At 39.3% G+C, this 27,322-nt stretch overlaps 1 protein-coding gene across 6 annotated transcripts in view; it reads right to left on the reverse strand.

Moving 5' to 3' along the window:
• LOC125761332 (nephrin) overlaps nt 1-27,322 on the reverse strand; it is a 152,946-nt gene that overhangs the window by 47,887 nt on the left and 77,737 nt on the right. For all 6 annotated transcript variants that reach the window (XM_049422356.1, XM_049422355.1, XM_049422354.1 and 3 more), the window contains 2 exons: nt 8,106-8,238; nt 2,775-2,977 (listed from right to left, as the gene is read on the reverse strand). In XM_049422356.1, the coding sequence (XP_049278313.1) occupies nt 2,775-2,977; nt 8,106-8,238 (336 nt within the window). The remainder of the gene's footprint in view (nt 1-2,774; nt 2,978-8,105; nt 8,239-27,322) is intronic.

Genomic DNA, 27,322 nt, shown 5'->3' on the forward strand with positions numbered 1-27,322 from the left:
ATGGAACAAAATTATCTTTAGAATATAAATCTCTCTTTCCTTACCTGCATTCTGTGCTCGTCTCCATACTTTCTCTCTCTCTCTCTTTCTCGGCTCTCTGACATAATTCTACTAACTCACTAACTTCAATATGAAGTAACGAGTGATCGGACAAAAAATTATTTCTTTGAACAGTACGATCAATGAATTCTACACCCAATATTTTAAACAGTTTTTAATTAAATTCAAATTATTGACAACAAGCTGTACATAATTCATGGATGTAAGTCGATGGTTTATTTTCAAACAATCAACACAGTTTGCATATGGCATCACATAACCTTGACTGTTTTACCCTCATCCTCATCGATTTATAGCTGTCTAATGTTGAGTACTGAGCTAGCTGGTGTCTTTAAACTAACTTAAATATGGAAGAGCACTGAAACATTTTACTGTAACCTTGCTCTCAAAAGCAATGGAAAACCTAGCTCGCGGACTCTAGAACAGCCAGAGCTATTATTGACCTAGCTCATATATTCTCAATCTTTTGTGACGTTTTGTACGTGGAATAGCAAGAATTGTATACTTCATATCAACTTTTGTGATTATGCATCTAAAAGTGTTTGAGTTATTATAGCAAAACTTTCCCAAACTATTTCAACCTTTAGTTCCTGACTTTGAGAACACGTCCATGTGCTCTTTAAGGCTCATTCCCGGAGAAAAGTCCTCTCAGATTTCTATATGCTACACCCTGTCTTTTTCAAACCTCGTGACATCCAATCCGATGCAGCTGTGCATCATCTGGACAGCATATTAACGATGCTATTACACAAACTTCAGCTTCCTTAACGTGGACAAGAAAATGGAGATTAAGGAATGCACTTGAAGGCTACCATCACAGGCCGCCCCAACAAGCGGGAACTTTTCGATGCAGCGTGCTGAAATTGCCATCAATATTCTGTGTCAGCCAGGCACGTTAAACTTTCCGATGCCGGAACTGCAGGAACTGTGCACATGTGTGCAAACTTTCCCAAAAAGCAAACCGAAGGAACGATGTAGTAAAATAAATTCGGGTGAAATAATTGAATAAAAGAAATATGCAGAGTGTGCTGCTTGCGCAAGTATCGGATTGACTTCATCTTTCCGTAACACGATCGTATTATGTTTGCAATCGAAACTGATGAATCAGCTAAAGGAATCTTCTCCATGGAAAAGCTACGAGAACTTTCAGCCAAACATGCACGATTTTAGCAGATCAATTAGTAGTTCTTCACTTGTTTAAACGATAAATCGACACAAACATTGCATTTGTTAACTGATCTCTGTACGGTTACTTAAACTGACGATTGCAAAACACGATATAATCCGCTTGCTTTGCCATAGTTGCCATCTTGAAATGGAAAGCGATACCAACTGAGATACACTTTAAAATGTCTACGCCAAAAAGGAAAATTTTGCTTCGCATGTTTTCGTTGTTTTTCTTTTATACCCTCAAAACCACAAAATTGAAACTGTAGCCATTTGAAATAAGCATTCTCATCACTTACCGAAACCAGTTGGGCGTAGAAGTTGGTCCGCATTGGCCTGCACAGAAAAAAAGATGCTCTTGCAAAATGCTGCGGCATCCCAGCACCGTTGACTTAATTGAATTTACCATTTGGTGTACGTACCGAATCGACAATATTTCTGTGAGTGGATTGCAACATCTTCCGGTAAAAAGGGGTAAGAAATTCAAGCAAATGCTCCCTAGAATTCTACGGATAAAGTCACAAGAATACGCGGCGGGGCAATGAATGAGTGCAGCCGAACGGAACACTGAACATCACTTTCTTTCACTAGCATTTTCAACGGTTCCCTTTTTAGTGGGTCCTTCAAACGGGCTACTGCTATTTCGACAAAATTCAAGCCCTGCTGTTTGAAAATAGCCTGACGAAGGGGAATATAGTTTGTGCCTTATAACATCCTTCATTTGGTTGCCGAACGGTACCGTGATGCACACAGATGCGCACTTGAGTTCGGCCCTGCCATACCTTCTAACAACAGTCACAAAAACAAGGTCAAGGCTTCAAGGGAAAGTGGCAAAAACTGTTTGGAGAAGTTTGAGCAGTTTTCATGCGCTCGCTTTCAAAATATGCTCGACATCGTTGAAGCGACCGCGTTTTCGTTGGAGTGCAAAACCGGAAGCTTGATTTATGTCGCATCTTCCCCGGTTTTTGGCAGAAAATAGAGTTTGTTCATTTTTTGTACTTATTTCGCGTTGCATTTCGAAATGCGCTGGAACTCGAGATGCTCGGTTTCGTCACCTATTGCAAGTTTTGGTTAGAAGTCGGTAGCAGTTGGAAGAAGTACCACGCAAAAGAGCGTCACATTTATTATCCTTACCTTAGCATGTGATCTGCTCGGAAAGGGGAACGGAAGAGATCGTGCCAGATGGAGCGAACCACGAACCACGAGCTCATGAACGTAACGCATAACCATCGCGATTTCAATGGATGTTTGTTGAATGGAGGAAACGGTTGCAAAAGGTATGATTTAGGCCACATAAAACTCTTACATTTGAGAGAACTGTTCACGCCAGGGAAATGGTATCTATTATCACCGTTACGTAGTTTGACAAATTGGGTAGCTTTTCCCAAAAAGGGGGGCAAAGTAAGTTTGAAGCATTTGTACGGTGCCGTCATTTGGGGGATTACTTAGCGAACGCTTGGTTTTCATGTTACTTTATTTGGTAGCGCTTGGAAAGTCACACCCGTGAGGTAGTACTTTTGGAGAAGTGAAACATAAACTTGACTTACCTATAACAGTCAGCTGAACGCGTGTATTACGCGTAGGGCTTTTATGGAAATCGACCCGACACCGGTAGATACCGCTGTCGGTCGGTTTCGTCTGCAGAATCTCCAGCATGGCTGGCGCTCGGTTCGGGTAGAAGTTGGTCCGCCCATCGAAGGACGAGTTGGAGCTACGATGTGATCCTTCCCGTACATCTCGCGCATCAAATCTGTGTTGAAAGAGAAACCATAGAAATGGGAAACAGAAACGTTACAAATGTGCTTACACAGTAGATTGTAAAATTGGCACAAAAGGAAAAACATATGCCCAACCATTCTTCATTAACTACCGCTGATGAACTACTGAGCACTGGAAGGCACAATCACTTCCGGCATCAAACGCTCGCAAAAATTGCAAACGATTACTTTGAAGCTATTCACGTACCAGTTACTTGTTTCCAAGTCAGAGGATACCGTACAAGTGGATAGCAATCAAATGAAACCGGCAACGTTTCATCACTTCCCGGTGGATGTGTTGAAAGTGTACCGAAAATGTTAACAAAAAATATATATATTTTCGAAAAGAAAACAGATCGAGATATGTAACGAAAGTGAAATAAAAATAGAAATTATTTCATACCTAGCTCCAGGGATACGCTGATTTTGGGGCGAACAAAACGAAATAAGTAAAAAAAAAACATTTCCACCCCGTCGCTTTTGCGGGACAAAAACTAAAGCCTGGCCAGCGGGTGCCACACGTTTCGGTCCACTTTCACGAGCCCACACTTTTGGTGAATTACTTTCTCATTAAAACTTCATCAAAAACACAAATTGAAAATAATGAAAACCACGCTTCTGGTGTTGACGACCGTCCAAAAGCGGTCCGGATGGTTGGTTTCGGGCGTGAAACCATCAAACGGAAACCGGTGACGGGGACTCATATTTCCGGGAATTTTGCCAAAAAATTGCTCCACACCGTGGTGGCATCGTGACGATCCACGATTCGGTATCACGTCGGCTTACCGGTAAGGATGTTCGGTTTTTGTGCGAAATTCCTACGCAAAGCGGTAATCGCTTCGTATACGAAGGAACGTAACACTTGCTTCCCAGTCGCTTGACACTTGCCTCGCTTGTGAAGGATGGCTTTTGGGTGAGAAATTATGACAATGATTACGTTCCCGACATACGTTCATTTATCATGTAAAGGTATACACTGTAAGGAAGTGAAGCAAGCGGCAAAACCAACAACAAAATAAAACAAGAGAAGGAAAAATGATCCTTTGCCTTTGCTTTTCTGGCACCCGGTAATGGTTCTTGTCTTGCTCAATTTAGACGTTAATGATATTCCAGAACCTTGTTTAAAAATGATTGAGAGGTTGGTTTTTTCCCTTCATCTCTGGTCGAATTCATGATGAACAATATATTAAGTTACACCGATGTTTCGTTTCGATTACTATGAATGCGTCGGCATTTGTTTTGTTTGTTTTCGTCGAAAATACAATTAAATTAAAATACAGGTTTCTATATCCAAATTACATACATCTTCCGCCGTTTTCAACAAATTGCATCAGGTTCACTATTAGAGATGTTACTAACTCACAAGAATCAATAGTTGTAAAAAGAAATATTTTATGTCAATTGTAAAGTAAACAGAATTAAATATGATTGAAAAAAAACAAATTATTTCAATCTTTTTAAAAACTCAAAACTAATATAGAGATGTGCAAAGTAGAGATGAGAATAACAATTCTTTTTAGTGAGTCAACTTAGAGTGAATGAGTCGTTATTAGGAGTCAGCTCGTTTAACGATTCATTTTGGAGTCATAAAAGAACCCGGCACAAATAATGTTTTCAATAAAAAAAGAATAAAAAAAATTGAAAAAAAAATAAAAATTTGAAAATTTCTTAAAGCTATAGGTTTTGCTTTCTTTTTAGGAATTTTGGCAAAATTTTATAAATTGATTTATTTTAATGCGAAATTGTTGAAATAAGTTTCTTTTGACTCAAATAATGCTTTAAATGAACAACGAATAAAAAATTTAAAAAAATGAAAAAAGTCTTAAAACTTGAAAATTTCTTAAGGCTATAGCCTCATTTTTTTTGAGTAATTAAGCAAAATTTTTAAATTGATTTATTTTAATGCGAATTGGTTGAAATAAGTTTCTTTTCACTCAAATAATGCTTTAAACAAAAAAAGAATGGAAAATAAAAAAAATAATAAAAAATTCTAAAAACTTAGAAATTTCCTACGGCTATAGCCTTAGTTTTTTTTTGGAAATTTTGCAAAATTTTATAAATTGATTAATTTTAATGCGAATAGGTTGAAATTAGTTTCTTTTCACTTAATTAGTGCTTTAAATAAAAAAAGAATTAAAAAAATATTTTTTTAAAAAGAAATCTATAAATTTACCAATCTCCTAAGCAGAGACGGATCAGAGCAGTTTCATGTCCTTGCCGATCAGACTAGCTCGCTTGTTCGCTTTTACAGGTTTGATAATTAGGCAGAGCGAGAAGTATATTCATGTGGCTAGTTTGGGTATTGAACACATGTATTCCGTTTCAACTCATTTTCGTTTCAACTCACTCACACATTTTCGTTTCAACTCACGTATTTCCTCTTTTTGCAACTCAACTAACCACAGCTACATGCTTACATTCATGAGTGAGTAAAATGACCGAAGCTTAACTTATACGTTTATTCCGGGTTCTTTTATGACTACGAATCGAGTCGTTAAACGAACTGACACCTAATTACTACTCATTCACTTTGAGTTAACTCACTAAAAAGAGTTGTTATTCTCATCTCTAAACGAATACATCATTCATACAGCCATGAAAAAAAGATTTCTATTAAAGCCAATGATGCTTTATATTTTGATAAAAGCGATTCATTCTGCCATTGCGCTAAACATATTTGACCATAACAGACATAAAAAAATCCGCAAAATCCAAGATCATCCGGCTGCTTTATATTAACTCACTAGTTAAGCCTACATTGAAACGAATAGAAAATCGGATCAAATGAATTTAAATCCTTTTCCCCTAGAGCTGAATGCAACGATGTAATGGATTGAACAGATTTTAGGAACAGGAGAATGAGTAGAGAAGAAGGCAAAATATAACTAGTCGCTTCAAATAATCCCAAAGCTTACGTGTCTGGCTGTTGCCATCCTCACTGCATGTGATATTTGAACTGAGAATAACAACAACAAAAAAACCGGGAAAATAAACAATCTCAAAACCAACCGTGTGGCAATAGAAAATAAAAATCCACCATCTATGTGTACACTGAATGGTCTGAATGGATTCGGGCCGATTCAAAAGATGGCAATGCTAAGATAAGCTTACTTTTATGACATCGTATTCGTATAGCGTTATTTAACTGCGATATTAGTAGATGGTATTGGTGGTGGTGTTGTTTTCGTACTTACGGCACGGTCAAATTATTTTTTTAAATCAGCACAAAAATAATAAAAAAGAGTTTAAAACATTTAAAAAATTATTCTTTTTTTATGATATCATACACCATACATGTTCAATACACAAAACACTAAAAAAATACTTCGCAAAAGAAAAACACATGACCACTCACAGTACAAAAAAAAAGAGTAAAACAGAGCGAATATCAAGAATGGTCTCTTATCTGTTTCGCTGAAACTTCACTGGAATGCTCATATTTTTCCCATGGGCTTAAGTTAAGGGATGGGCCCGATTTGGTATGGCCTTTCCCATGAGAGCTTCCACCAAAACTTCCACAGTTCCTGCATTTGCTTTCCACGAAACCATTCATACATGATCACCATTATGTTGGAGCGTAGCCCAAAGGCTACCGGCTATAATTTCCTCCACTTTTGTTTTTTTGCCAATACCTTCTCATTCACCAAAAAAAAACCCGTCCGAGTTGCGATCCGTACGGTTCTTATCCACTAACCCCGTCGGCGACAGGCAACTCGGTACCACCGTGAATACGCGCCTTTCCAAGCGGAAACCGGATGCAGCATGAATAAACTGAAGGAAGCAAATAAAAAATTATCGTTATTTATTTATTATTTTTGCTTCACTGCAGAAGCTGAAGCAGGGAGGCGATATTTTTTTTCCTTTCGGTCTCCATCACGGGAAATGCTATGGCGATTTCCCACGAGAGAGATTTTTACTCCCTTGCGGAGTAATGTGGACCACTTCCTTCTGGAAACGGACGGTGTAGAGAATATGTTGTGGTTTTAGCGTCCAGCAGCCGTACGTTGACGGAAATGGCTTCGATCAGCAGGAAAAAAGGGCATAGCCAACCTGACCCTATGCTGAAGTACACCCGGTTATGCCTCCGTCCGTTATCCGATCGTAGAGAAAATTGCTGGAAAACAATCCGGATTGTCCTGCTGTGTGGTTTGCTCTGCTTTCGTCTACCACACGTGTAGATGATACTTGATGTGGAAAAATACCGGAAATGAGAACAACAACGAAGCGATGTGATTTGAGGGCGATAGTACAGTACTTGCCAACATTATGTTCTTGCATGGCATGGCACAGGACAAGGAAAATGTTGAAGCAAGTGAAGAAAAAAAAAATTATGTACGATGTAATCTTGCTGTGTGCTGTTTACTGGTTTGCTGAACGAGCAAGAGAGTATGAAAGCACTAGTACATTGTACTGGTTGTTGAGGCAAAGGACAATTCATCAGCAAAATGATCATTTTTGCAAGTGAGAGAGCTTTCACTGCTCAACAAAATGGATTCACTTTCCACGGTACATAGCACTTCTTCTCGTAAACGAAATGGAGACGCCTGGTACTTTGTGAGTGTCCACACTTTGGGGCCGATCTGGTACAGCAGTAGATACATTAAAAATAAATTACAATTATTATGCTTAAGATATTATATTATGACGGCATAGTTTGTTAAAGAGAGTTTAATTCTTGATAAATTAAATTGTTATTTATGTTCACTGACATTTTTCTAAAACAAAAATAAAGTAAAAGAAGAAAATATAAAAATAGCAAAAAATCAAAACGATATTATTATGATAACTTACAATAGATAAATTGTTTATATAAAGTGATACTATTGATGCCTTCAACATGCGTTTCAAAACCCTATTTGTAATGTCCGTCGTAATAGTTACACGCGTTTCAGGACAAATTTAATTTCCAGCACACTTCCCAAGAAACCACACTTCGCCGCTAATAAGAAGCACTTTTGTCACCTTAATTAAGACACTAACGTGACTAGCAACGGCAAGCTGTAAACGATTTATCGTTCACCATCCAAACCAAACACGACCAACATGTACATGAAAAGTGTAGCCCACGCGACAACGGCGCGACACCGAAACATGGTGTGAAATCGGTAACGCTGTACTTACGTGTAGAACGGTATCGTCTGGGCACCCTTGTACCAGATCACCAGTATCGCCCGGTCACCGGTAATTGGCGACGTGATGTTGCACTCCAGCTGGCCGACCGTGCCCTGTACAGCTTCGGAATGATGCAGTGGCGCTGAAATGATTAGCAAGAAGAAGCAAAACAACACAACCAAAGTTAGAGAGATGGTGAGTGAAACAGTACAAAATGAAGCGAACTACCTAGCTAAAACTAAGAATGGAATATCGAAAGTAGAAATAGAGAGAAAAGATAATTACATTTAGTGTTTCGCTTTTCCACCAGTTATGCATCAGTTTTGACAAGCACTTTGCAAGACGCGGCATTGTGCAGCTGTCTTTATGTAGTTTTATTTTTTTATTTTTTGTACACCTTTGTCTAATGCAACAGCATTACAAAACATTCCGGATGCTATTGCTTTGTCGATTGTGTACAAGCGTATTTACGTGAGATTCCACCCGTTCAAACAGTGGAAAACGTACCAACGTGATGAAGCTTTCCGTAGTGGTTTAATTCAATACATGCAGCGAAGTGAAGGATTTAGTGCCGGTTTAAGAAAAACGGTGTGATGAAATCCTCTTTTCGCCCAGCGAAGGAATGAGGATTACGTTCAATGCACTTACAAAAATACAATTTTTCTTTACCGGAATGATACGAAACGAAATTGAAGAATGAGGTTCAAATCTGTTTGAAGAAGAAATTTTTAGGGAAATTCTAAATAAATCATTCCAGTGTGATCGTTTATTTAAAAGAATAAAACTGGCTTCAGTTTCATCGCTCACTTGTCTGATTTAAACATGCTATGTGATATCGCCGAGAAAACATCAAATAAATAAATACTGAAACATTTTAAATGATTTTTCAATATTTGCCAAACGAAAGACAAAGGAAATAATTAATACATGTATAAGCATGCATTTGCAATGGTTCAGCACGAAACGATTATCTGTACTTTAAAACCATTTATACAATAAATCAAACGATCGTCACAGGCATGTGAAGTAACTTTCTTTGTTCGATAATCTTCTTTCATTCGAAACAATCACCTGCCATTGCATTCATTGGCGTTACTACTGCATGATGTCTACAATGGACTTTGTTTCGATGTACTGACTTATAATACTGTTAACTGGTTTATCGAAGCACACTACCAATGAGATTCCATCGAGCTTCTACAGCAAATGCATGGAAGCCATTCAAACAATCAAAGCACGTACGGTTCGTGTTGCTAATGAATTGCTAATTTGTTACTATTTTCCTGAACAGTGAATTGACATAATGGTATCTCGTTACGGATGCTCAAAAGGATTCGCAAAACAGGTACCATTGTTTTACCGATTCAAGTGCATGAAATACCTTCTCTTACACGTGCTGATATGAAACGGACAACGATGTTCCCATCGTTAAAATCCCTTGATTTAAGATTCTAATAACACACTTTAAGAAACTGAACTTTTTTCCTTTTATTTAAGAAAAGCCGTATTCAAAAAGGTACATTTAAACTTCACTAGTTTCTAGCGATCCTTTCGTGTATTATCTTGCCCTTGGATCTGTCATGGAGACTGTCAGTGACAGATCTTTTAATGATTAATTATCGTGTCGTAAAATATTTCCGCACTCTCTCTCGTCCACTATCAATAGTGACTGTCCCGGCCAAAATAAGGCGCTCGTTACGTGAGCGATGTCAACAGCAGTTGCCCATTTCGTCTCCCCGAAAAGCTACCGAAAAGACGGCTCATAATCATCGCGCTATTCACCACCGAATGAACCCTTGCGGGTTCACATTAACATACCATCATCGGTGTCCTGGGCGATGACAAATTATAAATCACTGCCCTTCGCCCCACGAGAGGCTGGATGTTGAATTTTTGATAGTGAAATACTGATGACTTTCGATTTATTACTCGCAGTCGGCGTACCCGGTGTCGTCGATAGTGATCACGCACGCTAGTGTTGGCCATTTGTTTGCCGTCAACAATCGAACAAACACCGATGGCGATGGGATGCAAATTTCACGCGCCAAAACGCGCCCTGCTGAGTTTGAAATATTAGACCGAAAATGCTGTTTGACAAGTAAAGTGTTAAACATTTGCTGCCTAGTTTTCGGGGAAACGCCGTACGCCAGTTGATCTGATCATGCGTTGCTACAGTTGAATGGGTTGGAGCCGGCAGTCCCTTCGTACCATTCGCATCGCCAAAATGCCCCCGGCCCCATTGCTCGTGCTAATATCGTGCAGCACAGCTGGATGGCACGGAAAGCAACATCATTCATCATTTCCACTTATGTTTGATTGAAAATTTATGATACACACCCGGGCACCGGGCCGTTGCTCCGAGCCGTTTCCTTGCGCACTTGGAAAGCCCATTCGAGCCCTTCTAGCCGTGGCTGGTTTCGTGATGGTTCGGTGAAGGATGGAGATGGTACACAGGATGTCGGACGGTGTCGGGCTACCCGAAACGTTTGTTGTCAACCTTCATCTCCCGCACACTGCACGCGTGTGTCTCTGGGGAGACATCTCAATGACAGATGTCACATATATTGCGTTTCACCGTCGAACGCCGAAAGTCGCCTAAACTGTTTTGACATACTAACACAAACACTGCTTTTCAACTTGGTTTACGTGTGCTTGGAAAACGATTTTATAACTTTTTCGATTGCCATCAAATACACATCGGCAGGATGCTGCGGGTTTTTTTTTGCAAAATTCTTTCGGTAGATAGTTCGCTGAAGATTTCCACCAATACTGAAGTTTTGTCGGACGGCGCAAAAGGACATGATCGATCGGCGAAACGGCGGCCACAAACGGTATGAAAATTTCTTCGTTTATTTATTTATTTATTTCTATCTTCGAGCACACTTTTCTTTCTCTCGCACCATGAGCTCACACAAACGCAAACATGTGCCAACATCCTTCCTGTGCCGAATGCTTGAGTAGCACGCTGGGGACAATTGTGTCGCGTAATGGCATCCCGACGTATGGCGCTGGTGGATGAATGTGTGTAAATATTTTCAACCATCACCAAGCAAGTGGAGCAAAAAAAAAAAAGAACACGAATCGAGTGATCGTTAACGTTTTGTGTATCCTTTTTGGGCAGCAGAACATTTACGAGCACACGATCGGACGGTGTCTTGTGAACGTGTAAGGAACAAAACGAAACAACTGTCAAACTTCTTCTTGTATTTGAAGTGTTTTATTTTTAAAATAAAACGTGGGAGAAGACATTCATAAAACCAGAAGGGCACCGGTACATTCGGAACACTTTCTACCGACATCGGTTCAGTATTATTTACGACCAACCGAAAGACCCCACGCAACTCGTAATCGGTGCCGGAGGATCATTCATTGAAACGCTATTTTCACACCGACACTCGTTTTCGGTCCTTTGTCGTACAATTATTGGACACTCTTTTATTTTTTATTTGCAGATGGACTCTGAGAAGATTATGGGATTTGTTCTGTTGAACATATCATTTCTGTGTTATTGTGTTATTTTGTTCTTTTGTTTTTTTTTTTTGGTGTGCACTCGTTTAACCATGAAAATGGCTCTGCTGTGAGGGTGTGTGGGTCGAAGTGTAAAAAAAAAACACCGTAATGCCAGTGCCCATTAAGTGTCATTTTGTTGTTTTGATCTTACCCGAATGGTTCGACCGGCAATAAAAATGGCCGACGCACTGGTGATAAAACTGGTAAAGTTTCAATGCCTAAGCACAAGACGAGTGTAAAAGCTGGGACAAAAATCGGACATAAAAATCGTACCATTGGTAGGTTTATTGGAAACATTGCGAGCCGCGATGAAACCAAAAAAGAAAACAACAAACGCTCCTGCACGTGTCGGTGTTAAACAGACTGCCAACAAGCAATCGAGACGGATATTTGGTTGGGGATGGTGGTCGTAAAGAATTTATTTCCCAACCAAAGGTGGTTGATCCTCCGTTCGCTTCGTTGGTGTAACACGGTGTGGAAGCTTTTGTGTAGCGTTTGATGTTTTTTTGTGTTCTTTAGTTCGAGCTTTTTTCCCTTATGGGAATGGAGGCGCCCGGTTGCCGGTGAGCATCAGGTAAAGTGAGCCGATGGTGCGAATGGATGAAGCACCCAATATTTGGGACGACATTGAAAAGATTAGTTCTTTCCTTCCTTCCAAAGGAAACGGAAACGGAGCGCAGTGAGATGGACGATTTAAAAACGATTTTATGCGCATTTCAAGGGGAGTTTCTTACGTCGTCCAGTCGGAACGGAACGTTAACGGTGACGATTTCACTGGTGATATTTTTAACTGCAAGTACGTTTACTTGCCATGGTCAATGTACGGGAATCAATGTGAACCAGTGAACCGATCGTACAGAAAGATTTATTTATTGATAGCAATTTGATTGAACCACTTTTAACCTCTCCATTATGGGAGATTGAAATGATTTTCGTTTCTGTTTGAAATCTAATACTTGTGCAAAAAAACAAGATTAATGTGCCATTATGGGTAAAACAGCTTCGTGTGTTGTGAAAAATACTTTTAATGTTTGTCATAAAAGTGCTGTAACCATTGGAAAATAAAAACAGTTTAACCAGTAGAATCATCAAATTGACATGGGAAATAATTTAAGTGAAGTATAGTTCGGCCCAATGATGTATGTGATAAACGGCACCTTTTCCACACGACAGAACCGGGTATCAAATCCCATCCGGATCATCAACCCGTAGCAACGAAATGGCTGGCATGATCTCTAAGGTCATTAAGTTAAGACGAAAGAGTTTTCTTCATCAGGCGTTTGACATTTTTTTGTTTCGTTTCGTTTCATAAAAAAGAAAGACAAAATATGTTAACAATATTAATAATTGAGCCTAAGTGAGCTAAACGAGCAAAAACGAAGAAAATTTAATATTTATTTGAATTATTCATCAACCATTTTTAGCAGCCTTTGTTAATATATCCTTTCAAAGAATGAAACAAATTACAATGCCAAATAGCTTCCTACCTCCAGAAATACATTTAAATTATTTGACTTATATTGCATTGAAGTACCATCTGCTGTTTGACAATATTATCAATACAGCTCATTATTGGATATCCTTCACAAACACATTCAACATCTTGAACTCAAACATAAGCCGACAATCGGAACTGATTCATTCCAATAATGCTATCTCTTTCGCAATTGAAAATATACTGGTAAGCGTTGCATACTCGCGATTGACATTATCATTTCCACAACGAACCCTTACAGCACACCGAAACACGTAAGTAATTCAATGGCCTGTCGAATTGCTATCGACGTTATAATGGTTTACATCCTAGCCCACAGCACACGATCACACTGTGGATCACATTACCGCATGTGTGGCATCCGATGCATGGCTTAATCTCTTCTTTAGTACGATCTAAAACATTCTCTTGCGGAAAGGGGTAGGGGCAGCTTCGAAGAGATTGACCTCGAGGGAAAACATGCTACATGGGCATACAAAGCACCACAGAAAATGCCACACGCCACACACTGGCTGATTGCAAAGGGAGCAATGCTTCACATCGTTCAACCCGGTAGTACGACCGCTATGCCGTGCGGTTTTTGGGAAGCAGCATCGTAATCGCATCTACGATGATCAAATTTTGCTCGGTTGCATCCCACATTATGCAACGCTTGCCGGTGTTACGGGACAAGCGAACGTTCCGAACACGTACACGAAGGCGGCCCCAGACAAAGCTTTCGTTGCTTGGCCCGATAAGAGAAAGCGTGTTTTCGTGGGAAACATTGTCATGCTGTGTAGTGAGCAGCAGTGGCAGCGACCGAACTTTCTTTCCGCATGTCTGTTCGGGGAGGATGCACAGGTGCATCTTCACACACGCGACAGTATGGAGCTTCGCGCACGGAAGCTACTTGCACTGGGGCCGCTCCCATGTACGGGTAAATATCACTGTCGTCTAAGTAGTGGGCAAACAATCGACCTGACCGCTTTGTATCCTCCTTAATGCTGTCGGTGGGTTGATACCTGATTCTGCTGTTATCCGTTAGCCCGGTGCTTTACGGCAACAAGCAAGCAATTGTGCCTTGGTAGTTTGCGAAAGGACCGGAATGGATGATCAGCGCAAAATTCGTTTGTTCCTGCTCGGTGATACAATTACATCCTCTTTGCTATACCGGTCTATTCTTGGCATTCAGGCTATTCAGGTAAATAGTGAATAGCTGGAGACGTTTTTGCCGATCCATGCCGCTTTTGATCCCTCGTTTCATATCAATAACGGTGTCAAACAGATTTCATGTTGAACCGGGTTATCCATCCATCCACTCAAATGGTTTCACAACGACAAGGTCAAACAAGGTTGTGGTTGAGGATCAATTTCTCTCCCTAAACGTATAATGTTTGAGAGCTGTATGGGTCGCATGACGTCATTACCAGTGTTGCCACTTTGCTTGTGTAGTAACCAAGCTAAAGGAGTGATGGAGTACAAATCTATTTCTATTTATTTAGCTCAAGTTTACTCAAATATTTATTTATTATTTCGCGTTGTTTATTTGTTTATTAAATCATCAAATTTTTAAATAGATTTTTTTTTTCGTTTTGGTTTATTTTTTCGATCATCGTGGGAAAATTATAGCAAAACTAAAATCATGACATTACATTCTATTCCAGGTGGAAATACATTTCAAACAAAGCATTTTCCTTGCTCGATCGATAAAGCTAATCTTAACCAAAAAAAAAACATAACTATCCAAACAACTGTTAAGCACACTTTAGCTTTTTCCTCCCAAAAGCGCAGTGAAACAAAATGTCAAACGAACCGAAATCCCCTTGTTATAGCTCGCATGTGCACAGAAATTGGATTATATCATTGTTCGATTTTGCCTGAACAGGCATCGTTCCCTTTTTTTCCTCCATTGTAATCTAACCATGAAGAAATGGAAAAAAGCCTACATTATTACCATGCCATACAAATGTTTTCCTCGTCGACTTAACCTTCGTAATGAAACCGAAAAACCCTTGCGGCTGTTTCTTCCTACCGGGGTCTTTTTTCCAGCTTCTTCAGATGCCGTTTGTTTACTGTCACAGTACTGACACCGTCTATACCGTCTTGCCCGATCGGTGCTTGAGGCTTGCCTAAGCCGCTCAGCACCGATTGTCGTATGGTTCGGTGAGGCAACTAAGTGGTAGAAAATGTTAAATGTCATGTAAAGCAATAAAATTCAATTTGACACCCATAAAAGAGAAAGTGGCATACGGGCACAAGACCAAAGAGGTTTCGTTTGAAGCGTATGTTCCTTGGTCAGACACTTTACGTTCTGCCCAAAGGCACACACACACAAAAAAACACATCAACAACAAAGCCGAAAGGTACGACTTTCAACAGCTTCGATCCGACATTGGCGGTCAAAGGTCTTTTTCTCTCTATCACTTTCTTCTACTTGTTCCCCTGTCTTGTTTTTCCGCTCTCTCCCTCTTTTTTTCTCTCGGTATAAGCCCTACTAGAACATATTTTGTCCCTTTAGTCACCCGTTCCCGCCTTCGGATCGGTTCCGGATTTCCATGCCTGAGTGTTGTTCGGCTGTTGTGGGTAGTTGGGATTTATAGTAACGGCATCCCTTGCACCCATGTGTTCGTAATGCTCTTAAACGAGAAAAGCCGAGCAAGTACCGGGGGAAGCCCCAACGGTTCAGCGATGCGAACAGAATGGAACGGAAATGGAAATAATCTTCTAAATGTAACAGTCATCGACCAAATACGCGAAAACTTCACCGACCTTTGACCATTTGAAGCTAATGGGATTTCTTATGCATGGATTGGTTTTGGAAAAGGGTTTTAGGTTTTAGTAGAGTTGTTGGGTCGATTTTTTTTGTCTAATAAGCTATTGCATATCAAGCTGACTGTTTACTCGAAAGCTTTCTGACTTTGAAAGGCTTTTACACCTCAGATAATCTAATTTTGAACTAATTTGTAATTTTTTTTACCAGAGTAAAATAAGCTGTTGGGTGAAAAAGAGGAAATTTAAAAACTTCAAAGCTTTATTAATATATTTGTTAGTTATTTTCACGAGTTTTTTCTAACATCTTATAACCTATAAATTATTGCTAGATAAATAAGCACACACTATAAGTTATATTTTAAAGGAAGTTGGATTCAATTTTATAATTTTCATTTCAAGTGTGTGGGAAAATTTATTTCAAATGCATAAATTGCAATAGCCATATGTCTCACTCGTTTAATCTAAACTGTTCAGAATTTATGCAATAAAATTCACAATTTCTCTACCAAGCGTACTAATTAAAGTTAGCATATCGCTCACCCAACTATGGTGAATAATTGATACAATTTCCATTTAACACTGTTTGACTACACTTTCCGCTTTGCCAATGCTCTCCAAAAGCTTGCTTTAGTTATACCACTTTTTGACTGACCACCAAAAAAGAGCAAGTCAAAAACGCGGAAACGTTAGCTATCCATAAAACTAAGTGCAATCTTTGCAAGATAAAAGCTTCCATTCGTTCAATCGGTACGGCCATTGGACTAACACATCATGTCACATGTGCTTGCAAAAAAAAGGCATCCTTCTCAAAAAGTGAACAACCGAAATGGTGACCGAGATTGGCATCCATTTACCATTGACTGGTTCTGATTGCACAAATTAAAGAGCATGGTACTGGCGAAAAGAGGGGGCAACAAAAAACCCCTCAATGCACTGTCCGTGCTCACAATGGAAAAGAGTGTTGTCCTCGGTTTTTAACCTCAATGATAAAAAAGCCTCTTACACACATTCACAGCATCCTGTGAATGAATGGTTTGCTATCGTAGATATTGGACCAAAAAAAAAAACTACAATAGAAACGCCATCCGGTTACCTGTGGCTTTGGTGAGTAGATCCGCATTGTATACTTGGTTTGAATGTTTTCCGAGCGTGTTTGATTGGGAATGATTCATTCGTATTTTACCTTTTTTTTTTAAAATGGTTTGTTTCTACAGTAATCTCTTTTGGTGCTTCTAATGACGATTGTTTCAGTGGAATAGTATCCATTCTAATGGTAGTTTCATATTTTTGTTTTACATTTATGAAAACAATCAGAATTTTTGGAATAAGCAGAGATGTTTTTTTTAAAATAAATTACTTAAACTTTTTAAATTACATTAAACTTTTTAAGCTTATTTTGCACTTCAAAATTAAAATAAACAAGTTTTGTTAGACAAATTTATTTACAGGAAAATAGGTTAAACCAACTTAAAAATGGTTTTTTTAAAATAATAGTTAGATTTGCTTAATGTAAAACATTAAACATTTAATTAAAACGTCTAATGTATATCCTGCAGCGCACCGTCAAATTTACATTTGATTTTTATGATTGAGTCACATCGTGTTCGTTGAATTTTCATCAAACTCCCAGGTATTTGTGATGTACCTGTTGTGTATTATTTTTGCAAAAAATCATCAATAGTCAAATATCCCACGTGACACACATTTTTCATTAATAGTACTGCATCCGAGAACCGGTATAGTATTAATAACATAGCTAGTGCACCCTAGCACGAAACGATCACCCCAAAACGAAGTCTTGTACCGCAGCTTTCGATTGGAGTTTGTGTATTTTTCGTGCGCTTCTTCTTCACAACCGCTTCTCCCGAATCAAACATGGCGCACATCATCTCGTATCGATCGTGACCATATTTCCAATGCATGAGATATGTATTATTGATGGAAACGGATGTTCCGTGCTCTAGAAATGTGTTGAGTTTGATAACGCAGTTCTAAGGTCTAGAGCATGGATCATCGTCTACCTCTATCATCACACGGTTGAAGGAATGAACATAGGAAAATATTTGACTGCAGTATTTTTTTCTTCTTTATTTAACATTTCATCGTTCGAAACATAACTCATACTACGAAATGATTAACTTTTCCCTATCTCTTCAATGTTATTTTTTATAGTTTCCTTCCTCCAATTGAACTTGCTCTGACGATTTGCTGTAATCTTGAAGTTTGAAGTTATCCGTCACTAATCTATGTACACGAGCTGTGATTCATTCACCCAATAAAAACACATACACGCATACACGCTTGAATACCTCATACCGAAAGCATGTTTGCGTAAGGAAAAGTTATGTGTTTGCGCTTCAAACGAGCTGGGGTGAAACATTCACCGCCCCAACAAAAGCCTACGGACAAACTTTCGCATCGCGGTGCGCAGTGTGTGCAAATCTTTTCAGGAATGTTCGTTGTTGTTCGTCACTGATAACATCCTGATTCTTCACGCCTTCCGGGGTGAGACCGTCACGCTGTCGCCCTAAAACACCGGCAACCGGTACCGAGAACGGTTGCATTTTACGCACCGACGCCACCGTTTAGTGTTTAGACAGTAGGCGTTGACGTTGGTCTGGCAGACGATACGAAGATGCTTCTGCACTGTCACCTTCATCAGAGGACCAAACGCAGAACCACACGACCCTGTATGCCGGAAGGTAAACGTGAAAACTTCCTAAACCCTCGACGTCACTGTATTTGGGGGAAGGTGGGAAGAGATCCGGGAAATCCGACGAAACGTTCCAGAGGTTTGTTTGCGTTCGGCAAGAAAAGGCAGACCCTTGAGGCGTTTTGCAGGATGTTCCCGAACACGTGTCAGGAAGCTAGTTTTTTTTACGTTACCGTGCGCTTCAACGGCAGTATAAGCGTTTGCTTTTCGACCGATCGTTTGAGCTTGGTGATGACAGCTAAACAATAAACACCCCCAGGTGAGCTGACCATGGCTAAGTTTCGTTACGAGTGAAATGAATTCTCTAGCGTTAGTGATCTAGTGTATTGTGTCACCCTTTTCCAAATGGTGTATTATATGTGCACGAATAATTGTAAAATCACAAAAGGATATGATAATATTAAGTTTGAAAATTAATATTTTTAGTAAGTAGAGGACTCATGGGGAATTCAATATTTTACTCTTGATGATAGGTTGAATTTAAAATAGCAGCTTGTTGAAGATTAAGTCAGAGTTAACAGGACTTTAGGATTTGTCCTGAGCGCTACCACCGTCTGCCTGATCTGCTTGCAGACTTTTTTCTGTAGTTTAGTGCTCTCAATTCTGTAGTATGCCAGTGTTATTCAGGGTGTTTATCAGGCATTGAAGGACGTACTCGGGTCGAAAACAAAGTTCAACGATTTTATCGCTTCCAACCAAGACCTTTCGAACACGTTGGCAGCTCTTAGGCTTAGCAACCTTGAGTCAACGACGTCATTTAGTACTAACCTGAAGCTTCTGATCTTCAGCACTAGCCTGAGGCTTTCTTCAGTACTTTTGTATGGTACTTCCCGTTTCATTAGTTCTTGTGAACCTCACAGTTTATATTGCTTCAACGAATCTCTCCTCTCTTGTATCAGATGGTTCAATCAATCTTCCGATCATTTCGAATGCAGTAATTCCTTAGCTTCCTTCTGTACGCGAGTCCGAAATCAAGTTTAATAGGTATCTTCTTTCATCTTCTGTCTTCTTTCATTGTTCATGCTAATCTGCTAATGCTAATCTGCGGATATTCTTGTCTAGTTTCTTTTATTTATATATTATATTTGTTAATAGCTTTACCCTTACTTTACATTTTAATTTCTCTATTGTAGATTAATGTGTATTGGTAATAAAATAGCTACAATAAACCACATTGGCGTTCATTGCTTCTTGACTGTTATAGAAAAAAGACATTTAACAGTAAAAGCACCATCATACCACATAAATTTTTCAAAAAAATATTTTTACTCTAAAATAGTAAACGCAGTAGAAGATAATTCACGAGTAAGTTGACTAAGTAATTGTCAAGTAATGTTGATGCCCTTTGCTATAAAACCATGCAGCATCATAAGATAAAGCTCGGAAAGTTATTGTTTATTACTTATTTTAACAAACATTTATGTAATTCTTTCATATACTTGTAATTAAACATTTACTACTACTTGCAAAACACATTTGTTGAAGAAAATCAACATCCCTCATATGTATATTCCCAGAATATATCATTCTACCAGCGATGCCTTTGACGCAAAACTGTCCGATGTTCATTCCGTTGAAAGCCTACACATATTCGCTGTCTTCACCCAACCAACGGCGGCCATCAGGATAACGTGTCAGCTGCCCGTGTCAACGCAGAGTGTTCTGTTTCATAAGACAAAAGCAATATGAAAACAGGAAACAACAAAAAAAAAGCAGTTGCATGCAACGAGATCGGATGGGAATGTTCCAGCAAAAAAAAAATAACACCCACAATAAAGACAAAAAAGCTGTCACCAACGATGGCAACGAACAAAAGCATACCGCTACACTCGATGCTACAATCAGCATAAACGCTCCACAACGCCTTCCAACGGCCGAAAACCAACGACCAGTCCTTTTTCGTCCTTTTTGTTGCAAAAGCAGTACGTTCGTGTTTCCCGGTTTGTTGGTGGCTGGTCGACTGGTATGTACTTTTTCTTATAAATCCATCCTTTAAACGCGCGTGGTTCGCATTGTGCGACAGCTTGGCTGAAGGCTACCGGTCTTCAAATGCCACTCCGACCGAGTTGTACGAATCTCAAGACCTAAAACTGCTTGATATGTCACAGCCTTTCTGGATGCTTTATTTCGGTTTCTCTTTTTGTTATGGCGAGAAGCCATCGCGTGGCTAGAAAACCCGGCTTTTTTGGTCTTTCTTTATTCTATACACCCTTTATTTAGCCGCTGTGCTACGGAAAATAGTAAAAGCTATTCGCGCGAATACAGCGCCATACATTGGGTGCAGTTTGGTGAAAGAAAGCAAGCAAAAAAACACGGTCTTGGAGTCTCTTAAAGCTGCGAGCAGGAAAACAGCAACAAAAACGAAAAAACCATCCACGAACTGTGTCCATGCCTTAAGGGAGGATGCAAACGGCCACGATCCTGCCATCCTGAGTGGCAGCGGTTTCTATGCGTTTTGTTGTTGCTGTTTGTTGAAATTCAACCATCAACGGGTGAAGTGCGCCATTTTTCAAGCGTATTCGTCGGTTGCTCATTCAACCGCCGTTTTCTTTTTGCACTGCCTGAAGCATTTTTTTCCATTAGAGCCTGCCTTAGAAGGCACAGGCGGTATATCAGTGTCCGGTTTCGCTTCCTTGCAACAGACCGCCAATGGCTTTGGTGGATTGGAGCTTTAGTTTTTGCGCTTCATAAACAGCCCTTAAACTGTATGTGTGAGTATGCTGTGCTGCCTTGTTGGTGGACAATTACTCATTTAGAAGTTTTCCGTGAGTGACATTGGCAGTGGGTTTTTTTTGGTCCGTTTCCGTCTGTTGTTTTTGGTCCGTTTTTGATATTTTTGTTTTGTTTTTTTTTTGTTTTTTGTTGCTTCGTCACATTCTGTTGATTGGACAAGCATTTTTTTTTTGTTATTGTTGTTAGCTTCTTGAATTGCTTGTTTCATTTTATTCTTTTTTTTTGCCACATCGGTCCATTCATTAACAATGGTGCCATTGTGAAGGTTCGTTGTGTAGCCGGGTCTGAATCTGACGCATTCCGACGGATGTTTGCAGCAGATATCTTTGCCGAATTGGCTTATCATATTTTGCAATCTCGGAAGAAGCATTCAAAACGAATACAATCAAAGAGTGTGTTTTTTTTCTTATTTCTTTAGTTGGAAAAGTCCCTTCAAACCTATTTTGGTGTCTTCAAATGAATGAATGAAATCCAGCACAACAAACGCAACTGTGCGCTTACACTCTTTGTTATGAGAGAAAAAAAAACTTTTATTCCAAAAACCAACCGTTTGACTTCTTACGCCTTCAGCCACAACACAGGGTAAGAAAATCAACAAAATAAAACTAACAAAAGTATCGCTAAAATTCCTCCAGTCACTCAACGGTACCATTCACAAGCTCCCAAAATATGTAGGACGAACTCCGAAGCCTACCGTGTCTCGAAGGGACTACGTTTCAAGTTTCTTTTGCGACACAACCACATCGTCGTTGGCATAGTTTGCTTCAACTCAATCACTCAAACGCTAAAGAACGCGAATTCCTTTCCATGGAGTGAGGAAAACTTTACGCCCACCATCGTTGCCGGGAGCTTTGTAAGCGAAATTGGGGTTAGGCTTGGTTTGCACAAAGTCAAAGTCAAAGTTCGACGTGCGAGCGTGAAGATGATAAATTGATAACCATCAAACTGTTCGCCTGGTGCTTGATGTTTCCACTTGGCCGTACCAGCTCCAGGAAGGAACTGTTCAATAAGGTGCGAAATGAACTGAGGCTACAAACATGATCAACCGTTTGATCTGCTTTCGCCTAAAACGTGGCCATCTTTTTACGTTTTTTTTTTATAATTCTTCATGCTACCGATTTTCGGAAAATGCAAATCTATCTGGAACATTTCTAAGCAACAGCTCAGCTCATCCGTAACGACACTAATAGCCAATTGATGAGCGTAAGTTCCATTACTTCAACTGCAGTGGTCCAACCCCAATAAGTGGCATACTTTGGGGGGAAAAAGTGTCCCACCGCATGCTGGGACCCTAAGCTTACTACATACTCATCCTCTCTGACGAACATTTCATCCGTTCGTTGGCCCTTAAAAAAAAGGTTCACATTCGAACGGACTAACGAACAAGGTTTCGCTCACTTCAACCCGTCCGATCTGTGTTGCCCAAAGCCACAGAAATAACAAAACATTCCATTCGAAAACATTCGTGCATTTCACCATTTCCCTTTCCATCCTTACGTTATTGAGCTTCCGGTCGAGTCCGGACCGGACTCCGCTTGTTCTCCGTCGTCATCGCTTCAACACTCGCCCTTCCTGAGTTAACTGAGCGATTTTTCATCAAGCACTTATTGAAAAATGCCATTCAACCGATACGAGGCTAAAGTATGCCAGCATGAAGCTCTTTATATGCGAAGTTTTGTCGCATTCTCTTCGTTGCGTTGCGTCTGTTACGTTTGCGACCATTTTGTTTTTTTGTTTGTATGTTTGTTTTTTTTTTTATTTTGCTATGCCGGAAACGTTGTCACATCCGAAAATCCTGTCCGTTTTTTTTTAAATCCTATTTTCGTTTCAACAAAAGCAACAAAAAAAGGGAAAATAAAAATTCACCCCATTCGGTGCTTTTGAAACAAACGCACTTAAAGTGTATTGTAGCTAATGCTTTTTTGTTGATTGGAAAATGTTCAACCGATTTAGGCCTTTTTCCTATTTTTATAATGTTACTTGGTTTCTAACAAAAATCAATTAAAGATTTACTAACATTGCAGGATTTGTATGTTAAACAAAAAATCATCTATTTCAATTATCACATACAAAAAAAATTCTTTTAAGTGTCATAGAATATTGCAAGGAAGAATAGCTTCATAACAATTGTCGCTCGGCTTGTAGGAAAAGTTTTTCCCACACTGTGCTTTGTCGTTGGAACAATTTTTTTTTGTTGTTGCCCCAGGTCCGTATCTCATCATTCCGGCCGAACAATAGCCGCATGGAAGACAATTGACAAAAGGTCTATTTTCCGGCTTCCGGTTTTAGACTTTCATTCGGTCGAATGCAATTAAACTCAACCACTAACCGGTTGCAGCTGTGTTCCTTGCACACCAGCCGGACTCAGAAATGCGTCTTACCATCTAAAGGCCTGGTTGCACTGCATGCCTTACCACCTTCAGGCGTATTTTTTAAAGCATGTTTTTATAGCTTTCCTTTTTCTCCACCACATTTATCCGTGTGTTTCATTCTCCCCGATGTCGTTGGAGTTTCCATACCAATGGGAAAAAGTTTTTTTTTCCTACTCATATGAATGATTTATTGGGTTACCACCATTGCTCCCGTTCCCGAGCGTTTCGATTGTTTCAATCGTGAAGCATTTATAGTTTTGAGCTAGACGATCGTTCCTTTTTTTCTCTCTCTTTGTGCACTCTGTTCGATGAATTATTTGATTCATTTAAAAAGCTCAACTTTGAGGTTACAAATTCATTTTAAAGGGTTTTATACTTATCAACCCTTGCTTGGAAGTGATTTGTTTCCCCTATTTGCACCGTTTCGTACTAACCCATTTTCCATTTCCTGTTCAACAAAACTTTGCACACTGAACGAGCAGTTGAGCTGTCCATGGAAAATGGCACCTTACCAGAGAGGACATGCAGGTTGCTAGCAAATTAAGTTACTATCAAAGTTCATTATTTATAGTTTGCCACAATCTGAAACGGTCGAAGGTGCACAGGAAGCCCCCATAGCCAACCATCATTAGGATATTGGTACTGCCATCAATACCAAGATAACTTTTGCTTCCAAACTAATCCCAGCACCTAGGCAAGCGATATGCATATTCAAATCGAAGCCATCGTCCCATACATGTGTGATCTAGTTGAATGGCTCATGGCCCAACATGGCGTTGTGCTGGTGCCGATGTAAGGATGCGTTCCGACGGGAATTATTCCCATTCGTTCCCAACGTGTCAGCATTACGATTACAAACACCAATAACGTGGAATGGATTCAGGAAAGTATTTGAGCCATTATATCCATGTCAGTGAAAGCTTTTCTCATATGCTGGTATACATATGGTTTAAAACGCTAAGGCAGATTTTAAGTTTATAAAATGCATCTTCAACATATTCCGTATGAATTTCTCTTAAGATGACTAATGCAAAAATAAAGTTAATCTGATTTTTTTTGTTTTAGTTTATCTATTTAATAGCATTTCCAACCAAAACTCCTATTAAAATTCCCAAAGTAACTAGTACATTGACAACTTCAATTTTATCCACAGGTGCAGTTTGTAGCAAAAGTCGATCTGTCCCAACATGCCTCACCCGGGACGATGTTCAATTTATCAATTATTGAAATTTGTCATATAATTGAGCTTGTCGAATGACACTCGAGTCCCAAAACGATTCGCATCCGTTTGCAAGATCGGGGAGAGATTTTTCGAACCAAAATATGTTCACTCTATACGACTGGCCATTGCAAAGATGACCAATACCGTACGTACGACGCCAATTATTCGTGCACAATTTCCTTTCAAACTGCGTGTTTGTGTGTGTCTGTATGTGTGAAGAGGTCCAATCACCAGAAGTGGTACCATGGACGAGTGTGGTTTGTTTTCGAACCGGTCCAGGATTAACAGTCCCCGGGCGTATGTTTTACCGATGCCCAGATCCGAACGATTACGCTTGTCCAACGTTTGTCGTCACCGTTTCAGCAGAACTATTGCCTGTGCGTGAGAGCTTCTTGCAAAAACACTTCCATCGAGGTTCCGGTTTCAACGGCTACGAGCAGAATGTGGAAAATCCGGATTCCGGATGCTAAAGGTGAACGAATGAGGTCAACAACGCGGCATCTGATCGACTGTTGAGAAAATTGCTCGTAAAAGCGATTTCCCCACCGGCGTATTGGTGCATTTGGTGTGCAACCCGTGCTAACACTCAACCCACGTTGATCGGCCACGTACCAAAAGGAGAGAGAGTGAGAGAGAGAGACAGGGGATGGGCAGATTAACTCCGGAAACTGGAAACCATCCCATACACCCGCCGTAGAACCTTACGTAGAAGACTTTTGATCGATGGTTCGATGGGAAAATGGGCAATAAACTGGCTGTGGTTAAATGCACAGGGGAACGTTGTCTCGGGTGGGTAGGCATATCTTGACAGGACAAGATTGAGAAACGATGTATTTTCATACTGCCACTTGAAAACTGCTGCACTAAGCCGGTTGTAGGATGTGAGTCTCTAGCTGGATTACCGATGCGCATATGTGGCCAATATTCTTCTAGCTTCGAAACCGACATCCGGGATGCAAAGAGTTGAAGTCGCTATGAAGGGGCTGATATGCTTGTTCGCAGCCGAACGGTAAAGGAGATAAGTTCGTGATTATACAGTTAATTTGCTGGACAGATTGAATTAAAGAGAGCTACTCGGGTGTTGAGTCGGTTGCAAGATAAAGCAGTGATACGGTTTTGGATTAGTTGTACAGCATGAGAAAGATTTCAATAATAGATATGTTTAATTAAGGCCACGATTGAGTCAGCCGTGTCTTTGCTTTATTAATGTTTGAAGCTTTATATGGTGTGATGAACTTTAATTATTTCATAATCGAATGCTGTTATACAAATTAATTTGATTTGGAGAATTTATATTATATTTATTATCTACCATTTATTTTTAACATAATTAAATATATAATTACGTATTATGTAATATTATACGAGTACTATAAATCGTTATAGCAAAGCAGATGGCAACACGGCCAGAATAACGATAGGCCTCGAGCTCAACGCGACGGTTAAGCTCAACGGATTTTCAAAAAAAAAAAAAATCATTATTTTTTATTCGATTTTTATTTAGAGCATTATTTGAGTGAAAAGAGACTTATTTCAACTAACTCGCATTAAAATAAATCCATTCATAAAATTTTGCTAAATTACTGAAAAAAAGGTATAACATTATGAAATTTTCAAATTTTTAGAATTTTTTATTTTTTCATATTTTTTTATTCTTTCTTTATTGAAAGCATTATCTGAGTAAAAAGAATCTTTTTTCAAACAATTCGCATTAAAATAAATCAATTTATAGAATTTTGCTAAATTTTCCCCAAAAAAACCTTTAGGCTATAGCCTTAGGAATTTTTCAAATTTATTGAACTTTCTTAATTTTTTTTAAATTTTTTATTCTTTTTTTATTTAAAGCTATATTTGAGCGTATTTCAACCAATTCGCTTTAAAATAAATCAATTTATAAAATTTTGCTAAATTTCCCAAAAAATAAAACGCTAAGGCTATAGCTTTAGAAGATTGGCAGATTTATAGATTTTTTTTTGTTTGTAATAATTGCATAATAATACAAACCACAGGACTTAATAGCGAGTAATATATTAAAAAAAACCTGGGCATCAAATCCCATCCGGACCGTACACCCGTAGCGACGACTGGCTATTCGACTACGTGGTAAAAATAAGCCTAGAGTCAGAAATGATCGCCATGACCATAGAGACTGTTAAGCTAAGAAGAGAGAGCGAGTAATATACCTTAAGCATTTATTTACTTGCTTATACAAAGCTCGGTGACGGCTGGAAATCAAAGCCATTGTTTGCTTCGGAACCCATTCAATAAAAATCTATTCCGAGAAGCTGAGCCGTCACTCCAGCGCTGTGTTTCAATCGAAAGGATCCAGTAAATTACTGAAACTTTGAGACGATTTGGCAAAGCATCATTTCGTCCAAAAAACGTAAAGCACCTTTTGGCATGAATGAAAACAGTTGCTTTACACAAAAT

This window comes from Anopheles funestus, chromosome 2RL, assembly GCF_943734845.2.
Source record: "Anopheles funestus chromosome 2RL, idAnoFuneDA-416_04, whole genome shotgun sequence".
NCBI classification, from domain to species: domain Eukaryota; kingdom Metazoa; phylum Arthropoda; class Insecta; order Diptera; family Culicidae; genus Anopheles; species Anopheles funestus.